Here is a 21,922-nt window from a genome sequence, read left to right on the forward strand (position 1 = left end):
GAATAAGCAACTTGTAAGTCAGTCCTGCTCCTAGTCTGACCTTCCCTGCTGTGTCTTTATTTGGGAAAAGGCTGAGAACTGTAACCAGTCAAATAAGACACAAGTATCAAAAGCCGTGGCACTTAAGAAGATACAATATCACCACGGCCAAAAGTGGCAGGCAAGGTTGGGGAGACAGTGATCGAATCCACCGGGATGTAAACTCCCCGAAAGGCAGAGGTTTCTGCATGCTAGGCTCACTGAGGAACATGGATGCAGAAGGAAGGCATTAGATATCATCCTGGCCTGGAGCGGATGCTCTGTTAGTATCAAGTGAATGAATGGCTGTTTAGTGCCCACTAGCTCTTTAGTGCTGCAGTAAAGAGTATTATATGGTGAAAATCACCATTGCTGCTTCTCAGAAGCTGTGTGACCTTGCAAAGTTATTTGACCTCATTGAGCTTTAGTGACCTTGGACAAGTTATTTAATAACCGTCTCAGAAGTCTCAGCTTCTGCATCTGTAAAATGATGATGACAGTTGTACTTACCTTCATATGATGCCATAAGATGATATATTGCATATGATATATAAAATATGACTATTTATAATCATTATATATTATGTGATATGTCCATAGGTAATAGATGAGAAATGATGGGGTGAAATCCAGTGTACGTTAAGCTCATAGAAAGTTCCCAGGTAAAGACACTCACTGATATGCAGATATAGACAACATTAACACAGTTTGAGGAGATGCCCAGAGAGCACTAATGAATGTGCTTGTTGGTGGGGAGGGCCTGTCTGCTGCAAAGGGGAGGCACGTGCTTCCTGTGTGAACTGGACCCCCCTTTTCACCACTGTTAAGGATTGGTTTCACATAACCCTTAGCTCCCTGAAGGACGTCACATAGGGCTGTTCACACATGCCAACCCATTCCATTGCTTCCTTAGAAGGCCCCATATCTCACTGGGATGAAGAATTAGTTAGTTCCCTGGGGCCAGATTTCAGCAAAAAGGAAGCTGACTTCATTTTTGGTGAATTCACTTTTTCAGACTTTAAAACATAACTAATAACTATAAAGAATTTCCTTCGTTGAACTAACTTGTATGGTGCACTTGTGCATTTAAAGGTACGTGAGATAGAGCCTCTGCCTTCAGACTCCTGAGTGCCACTTGAATGCGGCTGAGTCACAGGGACAGAAAGTTACCACGGTACCTGTGGGAGAAAACATTCACGATCTGTCTTAAGCATCTGACTCACTGAGCTTTACTCAGGTAGAACAGGGCAAGGAGCCAGGGAAGGAGAACCTCAGGCATGAGTGCACACACTCAAGCACGCACATTTCACCAGGAGTAGACCTACGTCTAGCTCCTTCATATCTGAGCTCTGTATAAAAATCTTTTCCATAAAGGATCCCATGACAAATAATAATTTTGACAGCACCTGATCTAAGATGCAATCATGCTGCATTCCAATCAAAATTAGACTCTCATATACTTTTCAGAAAAATCCTCATCATTGCTTTTTTAATTGCCAGGGGACCCAAAACATAAGAACAAAACATTGACTCCCGGACTCAGGACTATTGGCTTAGGGCCTGTGCCTCAAAGGTAATATTGCCTGCTCTAAGCAGACCTGGTCCTTGGAAGGGGGCAGTTAGGAGAGGAAGCTGAGGGACTAAATTACATCCTGGAGAAGCAGACAGTTCAACAACCCATGAGTGTCAGATTTAGCCAGGGTTCGGAGGTTCAGCCCGACAAGCATGAAGCTATCATTTTCCATCCATTCTGCCCTTCTCATCCTACCCAACATACCTGAGTTTCTTCCAGAAAACACTCTTTGGTGAGAAAACCTCTAGTAGTAACCCAAATCCATATGCACATGGATTTCTCAGGAAGAACTGCAAGCCCAATTCATGTTTAAATGAATAAATGGAAGCAGTGAGAATATAAGCAGCCATGGTGGCAGATGATGGCCATATGTTCTTCAAAACCTGGCAGAATCTAACACTGAATGAGCAGAAGCCATTTATCAGTGCGGGCCCTTTCCCCTTCACCTGGTATTCAGTTGGTCCGGGCAATAGCTTTCTGACTTCTCCCTCCAGCTCTGTCCTCTCCCCTTCCTCTCCCAACCCCACAGTGCTGCTACACAAATCTTAGTCCTGACCCTTCAAGCAACTCCCCAAAGTTTCTAGAACAAAGTCCACAATCCCTAACTTCACAAACAAGCCCCTCAGGATCTGGCCTCATGATGTTACCTCTGTCTCATCTCTACTTGCACCAATTCATTTTAGCCATACAGAATCTTTCTTTCTTTTTAAAGATTGATTCATTTATGCATACAGAACTGGGGTACAGGCCAGAGGTGCAGGGGCAGTGAGAGGATTCACCAGAGACAGAGTGGGGGGCAGAACAGGCTGATAGATGAAATACACTGCTGAGGGGAGCAGCGGGCGGGTCAGGAGAGGTCTGCCATGCCATGTGGATCACCTCGCTGGCCGGGAATCGAACTTGCACTGAAGCGGCTGGGGCCAGCTTGCAGTGCTGTGTCCTCATCCATTGCGCCACCAGGGAGAGCCTGCACAATCTTTCATAGAACCCTACCTAACCTACAGATGACTGCCCTTGGTCCTTAGTTTAGAGTGTCCATCCCCCCCAACCTGGCTGATTACTACTGGATCTTTACTAAATCTGACTACCTGACATTTTTTTTCCTACACATTCCAGTTCTGCCCTTAGTACAAATATCTGCAACACTCTATTGAAACTTTATGATAATCCATGAGATAGTTTTATTATTTCCTATATGAAGTTTAAAGATACGAAACCGCTGACCAAGTTTAGAAAGCAGGTAAAAGGCAGCAATTGGATTTGAGGAATCAAGAGCCCAAACTTAATTCCTTACTCCACTGTTTCAGATGCAACAGCCCCTGCCTCCCCAAGCCTCCTGTGTGTCTCAGTCAGACCTCACCTGTGCCTCAAGCCCTCTGCCGCCCCCACCTGCCCCAACTCATGAACTTCCTCACTGCCTTCATTTGCCTATTGGCTATTTGTTGTTTAAAGATTTACTTACCTGTGCATACAGAACTGGGGTACAGGCCAGGGGTGCTGGGCATGAGAGGCTTCACCAGAGACAGAGTGCGGAGCAGAACAGGCAGATCTACAAAGTACACTGCTGAGGGGAGCAGCGGGTGGGTCATGAGAAGTCCTCTGCGCCATATGGATCACCTGGGGTTGGGGATGGAACTCATGCTGCAGTGGCTGCAGATGACTTCAGAGTGCTGCAAGGCGGGCCCTGCCTAGAGGCTTTTTGGAACAAAGGAGTCAGGTTTCAGTCCAGGTTTTACCTCAGCAGGAGCCATATAGTACCTGGTACCTAGAACACACTCAGTACCAACTGACCCAGTGAGTAAATAAAAAACGTCCTTCGTTGGTGTTGCTGAGAGACTGATTGTGAACTTATCTTGAGGCCAAAAGTGCCACATGAATAAAAATATAATTAGCAAATGGCAAATCCATTTCGAGACTTCCTTAGAAGATTTCGAGAGTTCTTAGAAGGCAGAGTGGCCACCGTTTTATTCTTAGCCAGGACCAGCATCAGTTCCTCTCTGAGGGACTTGGGTACCAATCTTCACCCTGCTTCCATCACCAGACCAGGTTCATCGGTGTTCAGAAAGCTGGAGAAAATTAATACCGTGTTGCTCCTGAGACAGGAGACAAAATATATTATTATGCGGACAGTAGACCCTTAAATCATGTCATGTCCATATAGGAAGCCAAATCCATTCTCTCTAGATGGACTATAAATTGCAGTGAAAAGATCTGTTATCATTGCTTTCCAAACTAAGTTATGGAGAGTATTTTTAATCTCATTTTCCATTGTAAATTATTTGTGATAATAATGGGCCAAGCATTTAAATGCTACCTAATAATCTTATTTCTGGTCATACTTAAGACATTACCAAGTTTACAACTCTGTTACCCATCATTTCTTGAGTATTAATTAGCAGAGTAATGACTCAGAGTGATCACTGTCATGGAACTAAATTAATATCTCATCCATAATGTGAAGGACATCTCAAAGGTATCATGAATATCAGAGAGTTGATTCTGCTAGAATTATTAGCTGGTGAACATTAATAAAGCTGCCAGCTATGAGGAAAGTTCCTACTTGGCGACTGTCCACCATATAGAATCGGATGCTTATGGAGGATGGGTATGCAACAGTTATGTGGCTCACGTTTTATGAAGTAGATTTAAAATATATTGTATTTTTTCCTAGCTCCTCTGGTTTCTTCTAGCTTTGCAACAATTTGACCAATTCTTACAGGTGACTGAGTGTTTTCCTTACTTCCATCTCCCTCTCCTGGTTTCATGATTTATGAGATATGACCTGAGGTACCTGAGTTGTGGAGGGTGGATGTGGGGTTCATGGTCTTTACCCCATGGAGGGTAGACTAATATTTGTGGGCAGAATGTGAAGTAAGTAGAGGTTTCTGTTTAGCTCCTGACACAGATCCTAGGGCATCTCTACAAACTGGCAGAACACATCAGGGACAGTTACCCTAAACTTGCGCTACCAACCCCAATGGGGATCCAATTTTCATTCACACTTAAACTTACTGCAGGGACGAGAATTGTTCTAGAACATAGTCTCACTCTTAAGAGTACAGTTTTTATCCAAACTTGGGCCTGGCAACTTCTTCAGTTTTTCTGTAAGTTTTTCAGTAATATTACCTCCCACGTAGGGGCATGGTTAAGACTGAATCAGTCACTGTGGAGTGCTGAAAACTCTCTTTGGGGCTGAAAGGAACACATCTAGGAACCCAGCTAGTTCATAAACTCTGGCTTAAAGCCAGGGCCCTGGTGCTCACCTCACACAGGAGCAGCAAAACTTCATGTAAGTTAAGCACTAAGGTTAGCTGTAATGGAACCAGCTGTCTTAAACCAAGCTGCAGATTAGGCTCACCTAAGGAGCTTTTAAACATTATATTGCGGACTTTTGGTTTTGAAATAGTGTTAGAAAATGTTGCAACAGTACTATAAAATTCCTGGGTAGCCTGAATCCAGTTTCTTCTAATGTTAATATTTGCATCAGTGTGATGCAATTATCAAAACTGAGAAATTAAACTGGTGGACAGAAGCCCTATTTCCCCTTCAGCTGGGGCTGCTGCCTCAGAATAACTTGCTCTGAATCTAATTCTGGCAGGCCCAGAAGACTTTCAGTCTGTAGCATTCCTGACAATTCATTTTCTGTCAGGCTAACACAAGTAGTCTTTGTTGAGCACAATAAAATGGCGGCAGTGACTTTAACATAGTAACAGGTTATAGCAAAATGAAGACAGATATCACCAGACAGCACTTAAATTCCAGCAGCATGGTGCTGAGATCCAATCCAGGACACCACTCTGCCTGGTTGTCATGTTTCCTTAAGCGCCTGTTGACTGTGAAAATGCCCTTGTTTTGATGACCTTGAAAGTATTGAGGAGTACTGCACAAAAGGAAGTCACTATGGCCAGCCCACACTTATGTGCTGGAGAGCATTAAACCACACTTCCTCGAGGGTATGACTGTGATGTGGCCCAGTGCTTGTCCTCATTTGTGGTCATCATCCAGAAGCCCTGGAAGAACCCTACTCAAGTGACAGTTCTAGGAATCATTGACTTGAGGGAGCTTCCTCAGATTCTTATTCAGGTTCACTATTAACTCTGGAGTTTTTCATCAGTCTTTTCCTTATATATCATAGAAAAGTGTGTGGTTAAGTTATGGTATGTTCATATTAAAATGCACTGAACACTGAATAAAAGGGAGAAAGGAAAGGAGGGAAGGAAGAAATAGGGAAAGAAGGCAGAAGGAAGAAAGGAATGAAAGAAGGAATGAGGGAGGGAGGAAATAGCTTAACCAAACTATAGGCTTTATTCACATTTCACCAGTTTTCTACCAATATCTTTATCTCCTCCAGTTACCAATTCTAGATCCTTTTGCATTTACTTATCTTGTTTCCTTAAAGTCCTCCTGTGTGACTATTTCTCTTATCTTCCCTCATCACTTATAACTTCAGGACTTCCGGGTTAAAGCGCAGCACGACAAGTCAGCCAGAGCAGCTTCAGTGTGGGTTCTATCCCCAGCCCCGGAGGTGAGGTGACGCACTTGGCTCGGCAGACCTCTCCTGACCAGCACACTGTTTCCCTCAGCAGTGTACTTCATTGATCTGCCTGTTCTGCTCCCCACTCTGTCTCTGGTGAATCCTCTCACTGCCCCTGCACCTCTGGCCTGTACCCCAGTTCTGAAGCATTCCGGATATTATTTAGTAAGATGTCCCTCATTTGAGGTTTGTCTGATATTTTTCCATGATAGTCTGAAGTTAGGTGTTACTGGGAAGGAGACCACGGAAGTGATAAGTTTTACCCAACATGTCTTAGCAAGAGGTACATGATGTCAAATATCTTATTACTAGTGGTGTTGCTCACTTGGTTAAGATGGTGTCTACTGAGTGGACTCATTGTAAAGTTATTATTTTTCCTTTTGTCATTAATAAATATCATGTAGGAAATCTTTGTACAAATAACCTACTTCTCATCTTTTTCCCACTGATGTTCTACTGATTCATACATCTTGGTGCAGCATCACTGTGCTATTATAAATTGGCATTCTAGTCCTCCATTCTTTAAGATTTATTAATTAGAATTTTTCTGTAAAGAAGCATTGTTTCTCCTCCCTCTTCTACTTATTTATTCAGTTACTTATTGAAATTATCACAGACTCACAGATGTTTATTTCATTTAATGGGTTTGATAACCCATACTACCATTACATATTTTGACACTCAAACCTAAGTTAGTTAAGAGTGTCCATGCTGGGACCCTCTCTAAATCAGTTAAGCCCGATGGAGTACTGTCAGTGGTATGCTCTGAAGTTCCCTGTGTGCACTAGATGATAGTTCTTTTTACTCTCCTACATGCTTCTTCTGTTAAAAAAAAAAAATGTGTGTGTATATATATATCCTTATTCACAAATGTTGTTCTGCAACATTTCTTCCCTCCCCTCCCTAGTTCTGGGGTACTGGTTCTGTCATTATCATGCCCCCCACAACGCTCCCTGCCACACTCACTACCAAGATGCCCTGCCAAACATAAAGTTGGGTGCCAGTACCCTCCCTTTAACAACAGCCTCCTCATGCAGAAACTCTACTTAATGCTCATTGTTCCATTAACTGGGGTCAGCTGGAGGGGAAAAAGAGCTATAGCAGCCTTTAGAAAGTCAGGTTTGAGAAAAGACCCTAAGGAAATATGAACTTAAGCTGGGAAGGGCTTTCTGAATAAACAGTTGATTTCAGGCTTACGGCCAGGAAGACTGGTCCTGCAATTGCTCATCTCTGCCTTCTCAAGTCCCACCAAGCATTTTCTTGTCATTTGGGCAGTCTTAAAGTGTGGAAACAAGCCCCACTTACTTGGACACTGTTGAAATCATAATAACCAAATATGTAAATTTAATTCTCCCTTTAGGTGATCAATGCAGAGTCAGATAAGTTTTCATTCAAAGAGATGGCCTTCCTGAATAAGGAGATTGATCCTGTAGCATCCTTTAGCTGGTTTTCAATTACCCTCCGTCCTAGGTGTCAAATCAATCTCATGATATTTTTAGAAACCTAATTGTTTCTTTAGACAGATTGATGCCAATAATATGTCCAAAACTTAGAAGGAACAGATTTAAAACCTTATTCATGCTGGAATAAAAGCTTAACCCAAAATATGCCTTGCTAACATGAATTTAATAAGGTTCCCCAGATGATGCATATGAATCTGAGATTTGTATCATAAGTTTCTGTTTTCCTTTGCTTTTTTTCCTTCACAGTGGTCAGTTCCAACTTGTATTTTTCCTAGCAAGTATTTTTGTGCATTGCAGACACCTCCTATTAAAATTTTGAGGGAGCTCCAATGTCTAGGGTTGAAAGATAAGTGAAATCTATAAAAAACGAGACAGGACAGCATCCAGTATCTCACTATAGAACAAGAGCTACTTCTGAGAGACAGCATAACAGAGATGCAAAGTGTTAATTCAGTCCCACAGCCAGCCCAGGATGAGGAATGTTTAAATGCTGCATGACAAAAAATAAATCTCTCTTCCTGGAAGAACTTTAACCCAAGAAGAGAAGCAGCTCAAAGGTTTATTGTTGTCAGAGCCACAAACTTGACACCCCTCTTGATAAAAGACTTCGATCCCTGACCCCAGTAAAGTTGCTACTCTAAAAGCCATTTGTGTATTGATTTCCTCTAAGAAAACGCAGAGGTGTCTAACAGGATGAGCCTCTTTGGGAAACCAAGCTACTGTACTTAGAATAGAGCCTAGTGACCAAACAGGAGACCCCAGGACAGGTGCTGAAAGTTGGTTTGCAGGAATAAGGCAGCCTAGGTCTTTTGAATGAACTAAGAAGAAACTGACTTATGGAGAACTTGGTCTCTGCAATGGGCTAGTTGGTTAATGTTACTTAAGGTGGAAAGGTTTAATCTTCTGGGACATCTTGATTAATCATTTCATCTAGACATCAAAACAGAAGGGGTGGAGTTGACTGACCTAGAATGGAAATTATTTTGAGACCAGGGCTCTCCAGGATAATGTACAAGGACACCTATCCACCCATATATGCTAATCCTTTGCATACGACCTTAAAAGGAGTCCATGGTTCTTGTTTGAGGTAAAAATGGAGATATGGTGACAGAAAAGTATTAGAACTGGCTATTGCACAGCAGGATTTAGGTATACAGTGCTATAAGAAAAGAAAGGGAGATAGCTTTCTCCCATCAGCTCAAACTAGGTTTGTCAGCTTTCCATAGTGGGTGGAGAAATCCTCTTTAGAGGCTTGCTATTTCACTGCTAATTCTATATAAATTTATTTTAACAACAGAAGTTGGAAAGTTGTTTATTGAGCATCTACTAGGAATGAGACAAAAGCCTGCCCTCGTGACCAGACAGTAAGCAAGTAAAACAATAATAGCAATTTCAGAGAATAATTAAAGCTTTCAAGAAAATAAATCCAAGTGAGAGAGAGTGAAGAGGATGGACATTATTAGGTCAGTCCTCTCTGGATGAGAATCCATTTGAGTTGATCCCCAGTTATAAGAAGGAGTGAACACGTGGCAGATTATTCCAGTCAGGTGACTGGCCATAAGCACCAATCTTCAAGGTAGGGGCAAGCGTAGGCACCCTTACGCTCTGCCCCAATCTTCAAGATAGGCAGAGTTGACCACCAGAGATATCAGCTTGGCTGGAACATAGCTGGCAAACCTAGGTGGGCTAGGAGAGGGCTCTGGATGGACCCAAGTATATAAGACCTCTAGGTTTGCTTGGAGTATAACTGGCTTCTGGACAATTTGAGGGCATTGAAATTGGTAATAAAAAAAAAAAAAAGATCCATTTTTTGTTTTTCAAATATCTATAGCTGCTTGTGAGAAACTGCCCATCTGAGAGCAAGAATAAAAACAAAAACTAGTTGGGGCTTAGTAATACATGTAGTTTCTAAATCCCAAGGACCTAACTATCCTGCAACACACTTTCAGCCTATTTGATGTTGATGCCCATTGTATTTATTTCAAACCTCAGAAACTCTCCTCTTGCTTATTGCTTAATTGTCAGGGGGGAAAATGTTGAAATTTGTTTAACTTGAAAGTATGCAGTCTCAAATGACATCTGACTTTAATCAAAGAAATGTTTTTTTCCTTTTTCGGTTATTTTGTTTTTCCCCTGCAGGGACCCCAGTCACCCTTCAGTACCTTATCACTATTATGAACCCTACGGCCCTGATGAATGTACAATGTATCTCTCCCATGAACGAGGACGGAAGGGGAGTCACCACCGCTTTATCACAGAGAAACGAGTCTTTAAGAACTGGGCAAGGACATTCAATATTCACTTTTTTCAGCCAGACTGGAAACCAGAACCCCTTGCTATAAGTCATCCTGAGAATAAACCTGTGTTCTGAGAAATGAGTGTGCTGGACTGAAACCCCCAAGTGCCGGGCATATCAGACATGTGGGCGCTGGGATTGTTGGGCCAACAGACAAAAAAGGAGAACAGAACTGGAGGCAGCAAAGTGCCTCCCTCCTCAGGATGTTCAGTGTACAGATGCCTAAGAGGCAGGACTATGAAACAGTGCACTTGGTTCATGAGGGAAAGTGCCAGAATGAATACATCGTAATGAGTCTTGCCCCTTCCAGAAGGAATGATCATAGGATCTGGAGACTTATTTCAGTGATGCTGCCATAGCTAAAAACATTTTGGATCTCTTTAAGTATTGCCTTCAAAACTAAAACACAAATAACTTTACAATAATGGTTGTATTCATTTATAGAAACATCACGTCAAAAGACATTTTTCTATCAAGTCTTATCCTAACCTGATCTATAACCCTGTCATCTGTTGGATTCTGTATGTGTGATTTGTAAACAAAACTGCTTGAAAGGACAGACCTGATTTCTGAAGAGCACATCATCACTGACTTTCATACAGCAAATGCCCAATATTTATTTATTGAGAGTTTTTTAGTGTACTCTAGGCCAGTATTTTTATAGATTATGATTATGTGGTGATTTAGCCTTCCTAGCTCTTTAATCCTGAATGATGGTTGGAAAAGGCCTAGAATCAGGTCAATGAGTTGCTGTGTTCACCATGCTCATAGTAGCATGCAATTGTATTTGCCTTGGAAATGTTGTTACGTTTGTTGAAGCCTCAGCCTTCAGGAATAGCTATATGATATTTTCTAATGTGCAGAAATACCCTAAATGACAAAATTGAAGACCAAAAACTGCGTCATTAAAATGAACAGATACCAACAAAAGAAAATGCAGAACAGTTGTCTTGAGTAATGATGGATGTAGGTCACGTCACTTAATCCCTAGCTTCCTCTTCTGCAGAATGACGTCACTTCCCTAAATGTCCTCTTAAATTTATCTCAAACCTAAAACTCAGAGCCTTTGTGGACCTATTTTATTTGAGGATTGCACACTTGGAATGGTGGGGTACCCAAAGTTCCCGGAGTCTTATTTTAGGGATTTCCCTACTACCTATCTCCAGTCTCTTGCTTTTGAAACATATTACCCACCTTATCCCTTTTGGCTAAAAGGGGAGTAGTCTCGGGTCTTCTGGTCCTTCTTACACCAAATAAGTGGGAGTGTAGGAAGGAAGGAAAACACTTTCATGATGTTTCCTGGCTAAGGAGTTGTCTTTTTGTGGGTCTGTGAAGAGAATACAAGGAGATTCCATCATACAATTCATTTACCCTATGAATGATTCATAGTCATTGCATACATTCACTGTTATTCCCTGGTCTGCAGTAATATGAAGGACCTATTCAGAGGCAAGATCAATTAATATGAAAGATTTCATTTAAGCAAGTAATATTGTTCAAAAACAGTCTTTTAAAAGCTACCAGTGTTTTCTTTGCACATGGCTTACAAGGCATTCGTTTCTCTAATGACAAATTAGAAGGCCACAGCAAATAGCATGTATGGAAGCTGACATTGCTTTACAGAACATGACCTGGCTTGATTAAAGGTTTCTCATATTGCATTTCTTTTCCCTTTCCTTGGTTAGTGTTAAGAGTTCATCCCCTTGCACTAACTAGTGGTATTAGTTATAGAGCACTATTGTTGAAATGCAAATACAATCTAGCTGTTTATATAGCAAAAATAAAATTGATGTTATTGAACTGTGACTGGAAATGTTAAAAGCCAGTACAATTGAAATGCCTGTCCAAATACACTGAAACATTCTTCCAGTGCATCCTCTTAAGCTGCACAGTCACTGAACACACAATTCTTTATAAATATATGAATTTTATATAATTGACTTATAGACCATCTTGACCATCACTTTGAAGCGATGATGCTCAGATGAATGTAGCTCTTTTAGTAAGATTTTTTTTAAAGATTTATTTATTTATGCATACAGAACTGGGGTACAGGCCAGAGGTACAGGGGCAGTGAGAGGATTCACCAGAGACAGAGTGGGGAGCAGAACAGGCGACTGACAAGTACACAGCTGAGGGGAGCAGCGGGCGGGTCAGGAGAGGTCTGCCGCGCCATGTGGGTCACCTCGGGGAGGGGATGGAACTCTTGTTGAAGTGGTTTTAGCTTCTCAGTGCTGTGCTTTAACCCACTGTGCCACCAGGGAGGGTCTCTTATAGTAAGTTTTATAATAATTTGGAGAGGCATACTTGGGACATGAAAGATGCAGCTCTATTAGTTAACCTTACAATATCTCAAATGCCTGTGTTATCTTCAGGTTTTAAGGGGTTGGTTTTGTTTTTACATTTTGAACTACATGATAGTTCTCTCTTTTTTGGTAATGTTTCCCTCTCAAATACTCAAAAAGAATTCATAAAATTGAATTCTGAAATTCCTGGCTTCACAAAGAAATATTTTAAATCTAGGATAGATGCATATGTGCATTTCTATTTTTTAAAGGATGGCACATATACGTACAAAATTACTTGGACAATGGTTTTATTGCATTTAAAGAAAACGACTGATGCATTGTGCTGATGGACCTGGTTGTGGGAAACTGAGTTCTTATCTTGTCACAATCATTTCATGACCATCAGTTTTAATACTATTCAATACCATTAAGCATCAGCCCTGATATACAGACCTCAGTGATTTCAATATCCAGTTGTGTTTGAAACCTTAGTTGTACTCTTTATGTTACACACCTTTCCTTCTCTCCCCAGCTGCGTCATCAACTTCCTCCTAGCTTTTAAGACCACAGTAATACAAAGCCACAGCTGGCTCATCCATGGTGTCTGTTATTGCAACGCAAGAACATTTGGCAGAGACCATTACAATAGATAGCCATTATGGGCAAAGATACAGGAATTCACAAACAAAATCAATCACTCCAAATGGCCCATAAAAAGAGGAATCTTACATTTAATATTCTACAGTAAATATTCACCCAAGAAAACGTACATTAAAAGAACATTAGGAGGTAAATATTCAGTGTGCTGCGTGGGGACTTTGCTGTGTGATTTCCATTACGGTTAATGGGTGTTTGGTAACTAAGTCCCTGTGCTTCACTAACCTTAGGATGTGCTCCTAAGGGCTAGACATAAAACCGGAGCAATTCAGGGACTTCCAAGGTTCTATGATTTCAGAGTTCAAGCTTTTCTTCCAAAAATACATGAAAACAAAACACAAAATACTATACTTAAAAGAGAAATATGTGTGCGATCTCTTGGTATCCTTAGGTTACTACCAGAAATGCTATAGATTCCAAACAACACCTCTCTTACCTTTGCTTTCTGAAATTTTCTGAATTATTAACCTATTTAAATTACTTTATGAAATGTAAACTTCCCTCAAAACCAAAACACTTGATTTGGAAGCTAATTGAATGCTAGGTAAATGTGGAAGGAAAAAATGGAAATTTTGTTAGGATCAAGAAAATATTATTTAAATGTTTATGCACATACAATGCCTGGCCAAATGTTTGCCCTTTGACAGGCATTTCCTTTAGGTGCAATGGAATCCAGAGTATTCCACTGAAGTGATGATGCTAATTATTAGAGACTGACTCTTGGGGTATCTCTCCCCTGCCCCTAGTTAGGAGGTAATGCTAACACCTCAATATAGTTTCAATCCTGACACAATGATTTCCCCCATTCTCACTGCTTCTTTCTTGACCCTGACTCCATCTTCGTGCCATCATTCTCTCCTGATTATCTTCCTTTGTCTATAGTGCTCCTAAAACAGCAGTCTTTTGGGATTAAGGTTTTCTTTGTATTTTAAATTTACAAACCTACCTGAGAAATGGATTTGGGGTGGGTTCTGCCAGAGCAATGACTGAAATAGGTGGAAGGTCTATATCTGGCTATAGGACAAAGTATTTCAAAAGTACCATCCTGGTTAGCTTGGGGCTAAGATAAGAGAGAAAGGGAGCAGTTCCAGACATGACAGTCTCAGATATACCAGGATAGTGGGTAATTCCATCAGTCACCTCAAAGAGAACTATATTAATACTAAGGTCTGGGAGGGGAGGAATGAGTCAATTACCCAGGTTCTAGCACAAGCTAGAAGATACTTTGGAATGGAAGAGATGAAGAAGTGTCTCCAAGGCTTAAAAAAGAAAAGGAGTAACCCCTCCCTTCTAGCTCACTCATCCCTACCTACTCAGGGTATTTAGCCACCATTATAGAAATGCAAAAAAAAAGGCTGCAATCCTGTTGGTCCTGTTGGTTTGTTTCTACTCGGTGCCCTAATATCATATGCTACCTTGGATTGTCTCTTGTCTTTTTACGTATGTATCCTGTTAGTAGCCTAATTAGATTGTACGCTCTTTGAGACAGGAACTATTTATCCTTTGTCTTTGTAGCCCTATGCCTAGTACAGTGCCTTGCACACAATAGGCGCTCAATAAATGTCTGTTGTTGATGAAGACCTCTAATGTTGAACCATTGGATTAGTAATTGGTGTATATTCTTCCATGTAAGAAGTACATGAGCTAGATAGGTAATGATATAGTTAATTTAGGTAGAGTCTATAGAGTCAGTTCTTAAAACTATTACATTTTCAATCAATAGCTGTCATTGTGTTGGGTAAGATAATATTGCTGAATTTATTAGTCTGCAGATGCTGACTACTTCACACACAGACAAACTATAATTCAGTAACTTTGTGTTCTTGCTGTTAGCAAGCTGCCCTTAAAACAAATCAAATTTAACTTAATATTAACTAATGTAATACCATAGGTAGAAAGGTAGCTTGCACTCTGACTTCTGTGGTTAAATAGAAAAGGGAGGCTAAAATGAGATGAGTTAAAAGCCTGCCTTAAACTTGAAAGCTTCCAAAAGCTGCTGGAAATCCATCTGGTGGTAACTAAGGATATAAAAAAGCTAAGCATACATTTATCTTAAAAATGAAGCAAACCAAAATAAAAGCCTTTTGTTTCCATGAAGCAGATCCAAAATGAGGGGGAAGGAGAATTCTTGGGAACAGGTATCCTCAGCTCCAGCATCCCAGATTCCTGTGTCACTACCTGGCCAGCACATGGAAAGGTGTCTTTTATCCCTTAGCTACAGAAAGGACAGTAGACATGAAATCTGTGAAGGTGAGTTACCCACTGATGGGCACCTCGGCAAGGAACCATTGTTACCTCCTTACACATGCGGACACTCTGGATTCCTTTTTTTTTAATTGTTTGCTCTTCCACATTCTTATTTAACTGTATGATCTTGATTTGATTTTATGACGTATTAGACAAGGTTTACAAGCCCTACACTCAATTGAGAAGGTTGCTTATTTCTACAGCTATAGAATTTCAGATTTTTCTGCATTTATAAATATTTTATTATAGTTACATCTTATTTAATAAAACATTAAAAAAAAAGCATTTTAACATGATTTCAAGCAGAATCCTAACAGGGATGTTAAGAGAAATCCAGTCTATGCCATGTTTAATCCACTTAAGAGAAAGTGTTTGCTCTCTACATAAATGATTTCAAGGGTTAACAGCTTTTCCTTTTTACCTGTGACTAGTTCTTTCATTTAAAAGCCAAGAACAGGAAGTCCATGCAAGTGTATCATATTTTTTACAATTATATTTTATCTACCGACTAGCACCTGGGTGATTTGCACAATGTCATTTGCATTATGATATAGTATTTCATAATAACCCTGTTATCCCAATGTGCAAGTAAGCAAGCTGAAACTATGCATGTAAGTGCTTCACATGCATAAATGCAGTTTGTCCTTTCAATAGCAATAACTAGGGTTTGTAAATAGGTTATTTTATCATTCCCCTTTTACCGACATGAAGACTGAGGAACAGGGCACTTCAGTAACTTGCCCAAGGTCATGTAGCTAGAAAGCAGAGAAGTCTGCCAATAAGCAGCACTGTCTCCAGAGTCTCCATCCTTAGCCACCATGTACTTGCTGGTACAAATTTACATTTACAGGTAGCAACTTCTATTAAAATATCAAGGTATTCTGTTAAAACATATTCATATACAGTATATGTCATATTTGATGCAGACCAAATAATCAATGACAAACATGTAAGTCATGAAGCAAACATAAAAAGAATATGACTACTACTTTTGAAGCTATGTGAGTGATCGCTAGTGGTCTTAGATAATTTACCATTCTCTTGTGTTCTAAAGTGTTTTACTTCATACAAATATATCAATAAGTCATCCATTGTTCAATTTTATGTTTTAATAAACATCAGACTGTTACATTATGTAGAGTCTTCTAAAACTTGCTTTCTTCCAAGATATATAGATAGATAGATAGATAATATATATATATATATATGCAATCATTCTTTGCATGCTGCTAGCTCATTATCATACTTGCATAATGCCATTGTGTGAATATACTATAATTTATTTTTATCCATTTGACTTCCAGTGAGCCATTTGGTTTGCTGCTAATATATACGATGCCTTATGAACATTACTGGAAATTTCCTTCAGCACATGGGTATAAGAATTTTCATATAGAATATATACCTTGGAATAAATTGCTGGGCTAGAGAGTAGAATTGTTCACTTGTGCATCGTAATGCCAGGTTGTTTTCCAAAGTGGTTAGATATGCCATATTCCTAAGGTTGCCCACATCCTTGCTAACACTTGGGATTTTCAGACTGTAAATATTTGCCCATCTGGTATATGTAAGTTGCATCTCATTTTGCTCTTAACTTGCATTTATTTCTTGTGAGGTTATATATTTATTCTTTCCCATTAATATTACTATGCCTGTGAAGTAGCTTGTTCATCTTGGCTACCTTTCTTGCTGGGAGATATTTCCATTTATATTTCCTCTTAAAGAATTCTTTATATATTGTAAGTACCTTTCCTTTGTTGATGGTATTTGTTGCAGATCTCATCCAATTTTTTGCTTGTCTTTTTCTCTACGGTGCCTTCAATGAATGGAGGTTTTTAATTTCAAGGTAGTCATGGTTCCTAACATATATGATTAGGGCTTCTTATGCCTTGTTCAATAAATCTTCAACTACTTCTAATCAATAGTTATTTTCCTATATTTTATTCTTAAAAATTTCAAAGATTTTGTCTTTCATGGTGACAATAAAGGAATTTATTTTAATAAAGAGAAGCAGCAATCATTTTTGCTTTAGATACCATCTGTCCCAGAAAACTTCCTAAAGAATTCACTTTTTTCTGTGATCTATGCCAAATTTCCACATACATGGGAAATTTGTTTCTGTTATCTGTATTCTGTTCCAGCCTAAACAAATTATGTATCCCTGCACTAATATCATACAGTCTTAGTTGCCTTAGCTTTATAATAAACCCTGATATCTTATGGGGCAATTCTCCCCACTCCTTATTCTTCCTAAAGAATGTTTTGCTTATTCTTTTAATATTTAGGTCACTTTGGCATACATTCTTATTCATAAAGTACTCAGATTTTCTGTATATCCATTGGTGAAAATTTATACATCTGTACACCCATGTAACCATTTCAAGATCACAACTCAGCACATTTCAGTAGCCCAGAAGATTCATTTCATGCTCTCTTTAGTCAACATCTCTGTCAAGGATGACAACTTTCTGACCTCCATCAATATGAACTTGTTTTTGCCTGTTTTTAAATTTCATATAAGTAGAATCACATCTCATGTACAATTTTTGCATCTGATTTTTTTCCCCATCCAAGTTGTGTTTGCAAAATTCATCCCTACTAATATAAATTGGTATAGCCACTATGAAAATGGTTGGGAGAGTCCTTAAATAACTAAAAGTAGAACTACTTAAGACCCAGTGATACCACCCCTTGATATTTATCTAAGGAATAAAAAGAGAGAGAGAGAGATTCAAAAATAAAACATGTATCCTTGTAGTATAGAAGCATTATTTACACAGCCAAGTCATGAGAATAACTTAGATGACTAGACAGAAAAGTTGTGGTAAATATACTAAAAGAGACTACTCGGCTATTAAAAACAATGAACTCTTGCCTTTTGTGACAATACGTATGGAACTCGAGTGATTATGCTAAGTGAAGGAAATTAAAAAACTGAAGACAACTACTGGATGGTTTCACTCATATGTTGAATATAAATAACCAACATAAGCAAATTAGGATACGACAAGAAAAGTAACTCTTAGACTCTGAAAAATATGGTGGTCACCAGAGGGGGAGGTGGTCACCAGATGGAGATAGGAGGAACAGCCAGAGGGGCTCAGTCTGAAAGGGTGGATGGCATTGGAACTTTGCTGATACTGGGGAGAGGCTTACACATTTATAGAGCTGTGAAGCTGTGCCTTGAAAATGATATAACATTGTAAATCAAATTTTTATTTTAAAAAAAAGATTGTCTTTGTTGATGTATATAGCAGTTCTTTTCTCTTTGCTATATAAAGATCACATTCTATTAGAATTATCAGTTCTAACGTGGGTGTCCTTTGGGTTGTTTCCCAGAGTAAGAGCACCGTGAATACAGCTGTTATGAACATTCTTGCGCATGCGTTTTGGCCAGCAGAGCATTCATTTCCATTGGACATATGTCAAGGAATGGAACTGCTGAGCCACAGGATACACCTGTATTTGCCTAAGTAGGTGCTGTCCATTTTCCAAGAGTGTTGCACCAGGGTACACTCCCACCAATAGTAGGGACTCCAATTACTTCATATGTTTATCACTCTTTGGTATTGTTAATCATAAACTTAATGCTTTTGCTAATTGCAGAGTGGTAACTCATTGTGATTTTAGATTCATTGACCATCTGAATATCCTCTTTTATAACATGTCTGTATCCTCTATGACAACATATTCTGTTTCTTCTCATTGGGTTGTCATGTTTTACTTATGTAGAGGAATTCTGTACACAGTCTAGATTCAAGTCCTTTGGTGTGTATATATTACAGCGTGTAGCTTTTTCACTGTCTTAATGGTTCATTTTGATGATGAAAATCTATTCATATTAATCATTTTCATTCCAATATATCAATATTTCATGCATAATATAATTTGTATCTTATTCAAGAAATCTTAACTAGTCCAAGGTTATAAAAGTATCTCTCTCTTGTTTTCTTATAGCAATTTTCCCCTCCTTTTTATATTTGGATTCATAAATCCAAATCCATCTTAAATTGATTTGGTGTTATGATGTGAGATAAGCTAAAGGTCCATTTTTTCCCCTTTCAGAACTCCAACTGACACACTATTTATTGTAGTGTCACCCTGTTTCATTGAATTAGAATGGTGCTTTGTAATAAATCAGGTTTCCACAAATATAGTGGATTATTTCTTCACCTGAATTCTGTATCACTTTTAAGTCCTGTACCATTGTCATTATCTTATCTAATTGGTATAACTTCATTAAATCTTGATACCTAGAAATGGAAATTATCCAATTAATTCATCTTCAGTGTATTTTTGACTATTTTCAATGATGACTAATTTTAATTTAAATATCTTCAATATTGATTTCACTATACAAAAGCATTTTAAATCCCCATGTATAATTTTAGCATCAAAGTATTGTTTTCCATAATTAATAAAATCAATGCAGTTAAGATTGCATTGATTCATTGACTTATGGATCAGCTAAGGTAAAATGATATCTTAACATTGTTACAACTTTCAATTAATGAATACAATTTTAAGATTTCCATATAAAGGTCTTCCACATCTTTTCATATGTAACACACATATATAGATATATGATTTAGTAGTAAATCATATATATTTATTATATCACACATTAAGCACTATATTTAGTATAAATATTTGCACTTGATGATACTTGGCACTATTACAAGTGATTGATTTAGTTTTCTGCCTGTTTGTTATTAGTAAATAGAACTACAATTGGTTTTTGTATATTGATCTTATATCCAGCATTAGAGCTAAATGAGCTCAATGATTCTAGGTTTGTTTGTGGAAGCTTTGGATTTTCTTCTTGCACAAAAATAATTTTGTGAATAAATATTCCTTTCTTTCCAATCTTATTTTTTAAATTATTATTATTACCTTGGGTAACATCTCTGATCCAATGCTAAATAGAAATAATGAGTGGTCATCTCTATTTTCTTCCCAACCTGGGAGAAAATTGTTAAATATTTTACCAATAATTTTGATGCTAGTTATAGGCTTTTGGTAGGTAAACTTAACAGATGGGGGGAGGGCTTTCTATTCTTAGTTTGCTAAGAGTTTTTATTTTTAGTGTGTTTTGGATTGAAATAAATGCTTATTTTACATCTATTAAGATGCACATATAGATTTCTCTCCAGTTCTGTAATTGTGCTGAATTATACTGATTGATGTTTAAACATTAATACAAACCTGCATACTAGAATAAACCTCATGATATAATATCCTTTCTCTATTTCTCTATATTATTGTATTTGAGTGCTAATGTTTGGTTAAATATTTTGAGATTAGGGTCCATTAGATAGCCAATCTGTAACTTTTCTTTCTTGTATTAACTTGGTGAGGTTTTGCTATGAAGATGCTGCTGCTATGAATTGGGAAATGCTGCCTTTTTCTGGAACAGTTTGTATAATGTTGGTATTATTTCTTCCTTAAGTGTTAAAAAAAAACTGAAGCTATTGGAAACTGTGAAGAGATTTTTAATTACAGATTCAATATCTTTAATGTCTATATACCTACTGAGATTTTTCCATTTCCTCATGTGTGAATTTTTGTAAATTGTGTTTTTAGTAAATTTGTTCACATCATCTAAATTAAATAAACTTTTTCATAATGCTCTCATATTCTCCTTATAATTTCTGCAGCATATCTAATATATATCTTATTCTCATTCTGCTTTGCCAGGGATTTCTTATCTTTATTGTATATTTGCTTAATATATCTTTGAATTTTTACCTTTAATATCTTACACTCATTTTGTCAATTGAATTGCTGTGCTTGCTCTAGTGCCTTGAAGTAGATTACATCATTGATTTTTAAAACAATCTTCTTGTTTTTCTTATATATTGAGTGCTAAGTTTAGCACAAGTTTTAATATAATTAAAAGAATTTATTTTGCATAGAAGAACTGGGGTGTAGATCAGAGTTGTAAGGGGTAGGAGTCAGAGAACTCACCAGAGACAGAGTGGGGAGCAGAGCAGGTCTGAAATATATTGCTAGGGGAAGCAGGTGGCAAGAAAGGAGAGGTCTGCTGCACAATGGGTTAGCTCACTGGCAGGGATTGAGAAGGCCATTGCAGTAATAGCGCTGAAACTTAAGCCCTAGGCCTCAAGGGAGGCCAAATTTTAATATATTGACTCATCATTATCACTAAGTTCACAACCTTTTCTAACTTCCATTGTGATTTAATGGATGGGCTATTCAGTTCAAAACCTTTTCTAACTTCTGTTGTAATTTCATGTATGGGCTATTCCAAATTTCTAAGCATTTAGGAATTTTCTAGAAATCTGGTTATTTTCTGACTCAGGCCCATTGTGGTCAAAGCTCATACTTCCATGATCGCAGTTTTGTTTTGAAATTCACTGAGATTTTGTTATGGACCAGAATAATCTATTTTGATTAATGTTCCATGTATACATGGGGGGAAATGTGTATTCTGCTATGATTGCGTCTAGTATTTAAAAGTCATTTAGTCAGGTTGATTATGACTGGGGTTCAAATCTTTTTTATGTCACTTTTATTTTTGGTTTGCTTGTTCTGTCCATGAGAGAGAAATAATTGAATCTACAACTGTCATTGCAAATTTCTCTATTTTTTTATTTTGTAAACTCTTGCCTCATATATCTTAAAATTGTATCAGTAGACATGTAGTATATATTTAGGATCATTATATCTCCCTGTTGAAGTGTTCCATTTGTCATCATGAAATGTCCCTCATACCTATAAAATTACCTCATTCCTTAAATTGACTACGATATAAACAGGAAAAGGTTTAATGTTTCACTCGGAAGTGTTGTTTCTTATAAGGATTTGACAGTTATTTTTAAGGTAAGA

General features: G+C 38.3%; 1 protein-coding gene across 2 annotated transcripts in view; it reads left to right on the forward strand.

Moving 5' to 3' along the window:
* Window positions 1-21,922, forward strand: part of ST6GALNAC5 (ST6 (alpha-N-acetyl-neuraminyl-2,3-beta-galactosyl-1,3)-N-acetylgalactosaminide alpha-2,6-sialyltransferase 5) — a 178,848-nt gene that overhangs the window by 151,433 nt on the left and 5,493 nt on the right. The window contains exon 5 of one of the 2 annotated variants that reach the window (XM_004679134.2): window positions 9,728-11,933. The exons of the other annotated variant lie outside the window; for it this stretch is intronic. Within the exon in view, the coding sequence (XP_004679191.1) occupies window positions 9,728-9,959 (232 nt within the window). The 3' untranslated portion in view covers window positions 9,960-11,933. Of the gene's footprint in view, window positions 1-9,727; window positions 11,934-21,922 lie in introns of those variants that run through there. 2 annotated transcript variants of the gene reach the window in all.

Source organism: Condylura cristata, unplaced genomic scaffold, assembly GCF_000260355.1.
Source record: "Condylura cristata isolate star-nosed mole 26May11 unplaced genomic scaffold, ConCri1.0 scaffold00008, whole genome shotgun sequence".
Classification (NCBI taxonomy): Eukaryota; Metazoa; Chordata; class Mammalia; order Eulipotyphla; family Talpidae; genus Condylura; species Condylura cristata.